Below are 7,500 nucleotides of genomic sequence, written 5' to 3'. Positions count from 1 at the left end.
ACTTTGTAGTTGTGTCATCGGATTTGCGGCCTCATGTTTTGGACACTCGGGTGAAGAGAGGGGCGGAGCTTTCTACCGATCACCACCTGGTGGTGAGTTGGCTGCGATGGTGGGGGAGGATGCCGGACAGACCTGGCAGGCCCAAACGCATTGTGAGGGTTTGCTGGGAACGTCTGGCAGAGTCTCCTGTCAGAGAGAGTTTCAATTCCCACCTCCGGAAGAACTTTGAACATGTCACGAGGGAGGTGCTGGACATTGAGTCCGAATGGACCATGTTCCGCGCCTCTATTGTCGAGGCGGCTGATTGGAGCTGTGGCCGCAAGGTAGTTGGTGCTTGTCGTGGCGGTAATCCTAGAACCCGTTGGTGGACACCGGCGGTGAGGGATGCCGTCAAGCTGAAGAAGGAGTCCTATCGGGTTCTTTTGGCTCATAGGACTCCTGAGGCAGCGGACAGGTACCGACAGGCCAAGCGGTGTGCGGCTTCAGCGGTCGCAGAGGCAAAAACTCGGACATGGGAGGAGTTCGGTGAGGCCATGGAAAACGACTTCCGGACGGCTTCGAAGCAATTCTGGACCACCATCCGCCGCCTCAGGAAGGGGAAGCAGTGCACTATCAACACCGTGTATGGCGAGGATGGTGTTCTGCTGACCTCGACTGCGGATGTTGTGGATCGGTGGAGGGAATACTTCGAAGACCTCCTCAATCCCACCAACACGTCTTCCTATGAGGAAGCAGTGCCTGGGGAGTCTGTGGTGGGCTCTCCTATTTCTGGGGCTGAGGTTGCTGAGGTAGTTAAAAAGCTCCTCGGTGGCAAGGCCCCGGGGGTGGATGAGATCCGCCCGGAGTTCCTTAAGGCTCTGGATGCTGTGGGGCTGTCTTGGTTGACAAGACTCTGCAGCATCGCGTGGACATCGGGGGCGGTACCACTGGATTGGCAGACCGGGGTGGTGGTTCCTCTCTTTAAGAAGGGGAACCGGAGGGTGTGTTCTAACTATCGTGGGATCACACTCCTCAGCCTTCCCGGTAAGGTCTATTCAGGTGTACTGGAGAGGAGGCTACGCCGGATAGTCGAACCTCGGATTCAGGAGGAACAGTGTGGTTTTCGTCCTGGTCGTGGAACTGTGGACCAGCTCTATACTCTCGGCAGGGTCCTTGAGGGTGCATGGGAGTTTGCCCAACCAGTCTACATGTGTTTTGTGGACTTGGAGAAGGCATTCGACTGTGTCCCTCGGGAAGTCCTGTGGGGAGTGCTCAGAGAGTATGGGGTATCGGACTGTCTGATTGTGGCAGTCCGCTCCCTGTATGATCAGTGCCAGAGCTTGGTCCGCATGGCCGGTAGTAAGTCGGACACGTTTCCAGTGAGGGTTGGACTCCGCCAAGGCTGCCCTTTGTCACCGATTCTGTTCATAACTTTTATGGACAGAATTTCTAGGCGCAGTCAAGGCGTTGAGGGGATCTGGTTTGGTGGCTGCAGGATTAGGTCTCTGCTTTTTGCAGATGATGTGGTCCTGATGGCTTCATCTGGCCAGGATCTTCAGCTCTCACTGGATCGGTTCGCAGCTGAGTGTGAAGCGACTGGGATGAGAATCAGCACCTCCAAGTCCGAGTCCATGGTTCTCGCCCGGAAAAGGGTGGAGTGCCATCTCCGGGTTGGGGAAGAGATCTTGCCCCAAGTGGAGGAGTTCAAGTACCTCGGAGTCTTGTTCACGAGTGAGGGAAGAGTGGATCGTGAGATTGACAGGCGGATCGGTGCGGCGTCTTCAGTAATGCGGACGCTGTATCGATCCGTTGTGGTGAAGAAGGAGCTGAGCCGGAAGGCAAAGCTCTCAATTTACCGGTCGATCTACGTTCCCATCCTCACCTATGGTCATGAGCTTTGGGTTATGACCGAAAGGACAAGATCACGGGTACAAGCGGCCGAAATGAGTTTCCTCCGCCGGGTGGCGGGGCTCTCCCTTAGAGATAGGGTGAGAAGCTCTGCCATCCGGGAGGAGCTCAAAGTAAAGCCGCTGCTCCTCCACATCGAGAGGAGCCAGATGAGGTGGTTCGGGCATCTGGTCAGGATGCCACCCGAACGCCTCCCTAGGGAGGTGTTTAGGGCACGTCCGACTGGTAGGAGGCCGCGGGGAAGACCCAGGACACGTTGGGAAGACTATGTCTCCCGGCTGGCCTGGGAACGCCTCGGGGTCCCACAGGAAGAGCTGGACGAAGTGGCTGGGGAGAGGGAAGTCTGGGCTTCCCTGCTTAGGCTGCTGCCCCCGCGACCCGACCTCGGATAAGCGGAAGAAGATGGATGGATGGATGGCATATTAATATTATAGTACAAATACATATATTATTTTCAGTATATAACAATATTATAGTACAAATAATACATACAAATATTCTCAGTAGATATTATTATAGTACAAATATTACATTAAAATATTATCAGTAAATATTTATATTATAGTACAAATAATACATAAACAATTATCAAGAAATTATAGTATTATAGTGCAAATACATACAAATATTCTTAGTAGATATTAATGTTATAGTACAAATAATACATACACACATTATCAGTAAATATATTTTTTTGTAAAAATAATACATTTACATATTCTAAATAATTAATATTATACTACAAATAATACATATACCATTTTCTCAGTATATATTAATAATATAGTACAATTAATACATAGACATATTCTAACACATTAATATCATAGTACAAATACACATACAGTACATATTCTCAGTAGATGTTATTAATATAGTACAAATATTATATATTATAGCAATACATATATTTCAGTAAGTAGTTTTAATAATACAGATATAAATTCCAAGAAAATATTAATAAATATAAGTATTTTACAGATAAATATTCCAAGTAAATATTAATTTAATAGTACAAAATAAAATATAATAATATCCTGAGTAAAAATGTATTGTATAGAACAAATACATATACATATTATAATAAATATTAATATCATAGTAAAAATATTACACATACATATTCTCAGTATATATTATTATTATAGTACAAATATTATAGTAATACATATATTTTAGTACAAATAATGCAGATACAAATTCCAAGAAAATATTCATTAATATAAGTATTTTAGTACACATAATACTGATAACTTTCCAAGTAAATATGAATTTATTAGTACAAAATAAAATATAATAATATTTGGAGTAAAAATGTATTGTATAGTACAAATAATACATATACATATTCTAATATATATGTATATTATAGTAAAAATAATACATGTACATATTCTCAGTAGATATTATTATTATAATACAAATATTATATGATATTATAATAATACATATATTTTAGTACAAATAATACACATACAAATTCCAAGAAAATAATAATAAATATAAGTATTTTAGTACAAATAATACTGATAAATATTCCAAGTAAATATTAATTTATTAGTACAAAATAAAGTATAATAATATTCTGAGTAAAAATGTATTGTATAGTACAAATAATCCATCCATCCATTTTCTACCGCTTATTCCCTTCGGGGTTGCGGGGGGCGCTGGAGCCTATCCCAGCTACAATCGGGTGGAAGGCGGGGTACACCCAGGACAAGTCGCCACCTCATCGCAGAGTACAAATAATACATATACATATTCTAATAAATATTTATATTATAGTATAAATAATACATGTACATATTCTCAGTAGATATTATTATAGTACAAATATTATATGATATTATAGTAATACATATATTTTAGTACAAATAATACACATACAAATTCCAAGAAAATATTAATATAAATATTTTAGTACAAATAATACTGATAAATATTCCAAGTAAATATTAATTTATTAGTACAAAATAAAATATAATAATATTCTGAGTAAAAATGTATTGTATAGTACAAATACATATACATATTCTAATAAATATTCATATTACAGTACAAATAATACATGTACATATTCTCAGTAGATATTATTATAGTACAAATATTATATGATACTATAGTAATACATATATTTTAGTACAAATAATACACACACAAATTCCAAGAAAATATTAATAAATACAAGTATTTTAGTACAAATAATACGGATAAATATTCCAAGTAAATATTAATTTAATAGCATTCTGAGGAATTTTTTTTTTGTAAAGTACAAATAATATGTATAAATATTCTCAGTAGATATCAACATTATAGTAAGAAAATGTAATTGTTTCACATGAGTGAAGAAATGTTAAGTATAAAAAATATATTTAAAATGTTTTGTATATCGTACAGAAACGGTGTGGTTTTCTGTAAAACCAAACGGGGAGCGGTTCCTCTCACCTGAACAAAGACAGTGAAGAAGATGACGGTGATGATGGCGGTGAGGAACAAGTCCTTCATCTTGTTGGTCAGCAGGAAGCCCAGAGAGAAGGCGATGGCGCCTCGAAGGCCACCGTAGGCGACAATAAACTGCTCCTTCTTCGTCAGCTTGACGATGCGGAACTTGTTGATGACAAACGTCAGGCCGATGACGCCTGGAACGCAAGCGAGGACGGGGTGTTACACTTCCGAGGAGGGATCCGCCGAGTCAACCCGGGTCGGTCTCCCTCACCCAGCACTCGGGAGACCAGGCACAGGACCACGGTGACGACCACGAAGGTCCAGTTCCAGGCGTGGGGCCCGGCCACGGTGGAAACGCCGAGGAAGATGAAGATGAGCGTTTCGCTCACGCTACTCCACATCTTCATGAAGTACTTGACGGTGGTGTAGGACTTGTGCGAGATGTTGGCCTCCACGTATGGACGCATCACCACGCCGCACGCGATCAACCTTCAAAAACAACTCGTTAAAAACGCAGCACGGCGTGGAAAAAAAAGAAAAAAAAGAGTCAGCACTCACGACATGATGCCCGACAGGTGGAAGACCTCGGCCGACAGGTACGCCATGTAGCTGTAGAGGAACACGAAGAGGGGCTCGATGACGCGCGTGTGCGACGTGAAGCGGGACGTGAAGGCGCCAAGGACGCCGTAGATGGCGCCCACCATGATGCCCCCGCAGGACACCACAAAGAAGCACAGCACCCCCAGGAGGGCGTCGGCCACTGTCACCACGCCGGCGTGGGAAAACTCCTCAAACAGGTGGTACAACACCTGCACGCAAACACGGAGCACAACCTCTTCAGCTCTAAACCGTGATCCCATGTATCATTCACTGTGGATTTGGAGGAGAAAAATCTAATTGTATTACATGATTATATAACAATATTATAGTACAAATAATACATATTAATATTCTAAGTAAATATTCATATTATAGTACAAATACATATTAATATTTTCAGTATATAATATTATAGTACAAATAATACACATACGTATTCTCAGTATATAATAATATTATACTACAAATAATACATATTAATATTCTAAGTAAATATTATAGTACAAACACAAATATTTTCGGTATATAATACAGTACAAATAATACATATTAATATTTTAAGTAAATATTCATATTATAGTACAAATACATATAAATATTTTCAGTATATAATATTATAGTACAAATAATACACATACATATTCTCAGTATATAATAATATTATACTACAAATAATACATATTAATATTCTAAGTAAATATAGTACAAATAAATAAATATTCTCGGTATATAATATAGTACAAATAATACATATTAATATTCTAAGTAAATAGTATTATAGTACAAATACATATAGTCTCAGTATATAATAATAATATAGTACAAATAATACATATTAATATTCTTAGTAAATATTAATAGTATAGTACAAATAATACATATAAATATTCTCACTATATACTAATATTATAGTACAAATAATCCATATAAATATTCTCAGTAAATAATATTATAGTACACATAATACATATAAATATTCTAAGTAGATATTAATATTATAGTACATATAATACATATACATATTCAAAGTAAATAATATTATAGTACAAATGATACATATTAATATTCTAAGTAAATATTAATATCATAGTACAAATACATATAAATATTCTCATTATATATTAATATTATAGTACAAATAATACATATACATATTCTAAGTAAATAATATTATAGTACAAATAATACATATAACTATTCTAAGTAGATATTAATATTATAGTACAAATAATACATATACATATTCAAAGTAAATAATATTATAGTACAAATAACACATAAATATTCCCAGTATATAATAGTATTATAGTACAAATAATACATATTAATATTCTAAGTAAATATTAATATCATAGTACAAATACATATAAATATTCTCATTATATATTAATATTATAGTACAAATAATACATATACATATTCTAAGTAAATAATATTATAGTACAAATAATACATATAACTATTCTAAGTAGATATTAATATTATAGTACAAATAATACATATACATATTCAAAGTAAATAATATTATAGTACAAATAACACATAAATATTCCCAGTATATAATAGTATTATAGTACAAATAATACATATTAATATTATAAGTAAATATTAATATCATAGTACAAATAATACATATCAATATTATCATTATATATTAATATTATAGTAAAAATAATTCATATACATATTCTCAGTATACAATAATATTAAAGTACGAATAATACATATTAATATTCTAAGTAAATATTCACATTATAGTACCAATAATACATATAAATGATCTCAGTAGATATTAATATTATAGTACAAATAATAAATATAAATATTCTAAGTAAATAACATTATAGTACAAATACATATACGTATTCTCAGTATATAATACTATTATAGTACAAATAATCCATATTAATATTGTAAGTAAATATTCATATTATAGTACAAATAATACATATTAATATTCTAAATAAATATTCACATTATAGTACCAATAATACATATAAATGATCTCAGTAGATATTAATATTATCGTACAAATAATACATATACATTTTCTAAGTAAATAACATTATAGTACAAATATTAAATATAAGAATTCTCAGTATATAATAATATAGTACAAATAATACACATTAATATTCTAAGCAAATATTCCTATTATAGTACAACTAATACATATAAATGTTCTCAGTAGATATTAATATCATAGTACAAATAATACATATAGTATTTTCAGTATACAACAATATAATATGAGTCAAATTAAAAACCATTAAAATATTAATGAATCATTACAAATGTTTTAATTATTTTTAAATCGTCCATTAATTAAATTGTGAAATATTATATTAGTTTTTTTTAGATATTCAAATAATAAAATTAAACTTATCAATATGTAAATGTATATATTTTGTGACACATTTAAAAATGCATGGCATTTTTTTTTCTAATTGTATTTTATTTTTTATTTTATTTACAAAGCGCACACAGAAGCTTATGTATGATTTAATTGCTGAATTGTTGATATTTAGTTTAAAAAAAAAATCATATTGTTTCACATTAAAGAACAAA

At 34.5% G+C, this 7,500-nt stretch overlaps 1 protein-coding gene across 2 annotated transcripts in view; it reads right to left on the bottom strand.

Moving 5' to 3' along the window:
• LOC133577500 (Na(+)/H(+) exchanger beta-like) overlaps positions 1 to 7,500 on the bottom strand; it is a 49,170-nt gene that overhangs the window by 21,918 nt on the left and 19,752 nt on the right. For both annotated transcript variants that reach the window (XM_061931393.2, XM_061931392.1), the window contains exons 3-5: positions 4,891 to 5,141; positions 4,604 to 4,821; positions 4,333 to 4,526 (exon numbers count right to left, since the gene is read on the bottom strand). In XM_061931393.2, the coding sequence (XP_061787377.1) occupies positions 4,333 to 4,526; positions 4,604 to 4,821; positions 4,891 to 5,141 (663 nt within the window). The remainder of the gene's footprint in view (positions 1 to 4,332; positions 4,527 to 4,603; positions 4,822 to 4,890; positions 5,142 to 7,500) is intronic.

The sequence above is a fragment of the Nerophis lumbriciformis genome, linkage group LG37 (genome assembly GCF_033978685.3).
Source record: "Nerophis lumbriciformis linkage group LG37, RoL_Nlum_v2.1, whole genome shotgun sequence".
Taxonomy (NCBI): domain Eukaryota; kingdom Metazoa; phylum Chordata; class Actinopteri; order Syngnathiformes; family Syngnathidae; genus Nerophis; species Nerophis lumbriciformis.
Note: the sequence above shows the minus strand (reverse complement) of the source record. Positions and strands in the feature narration are given on the sequence as shown.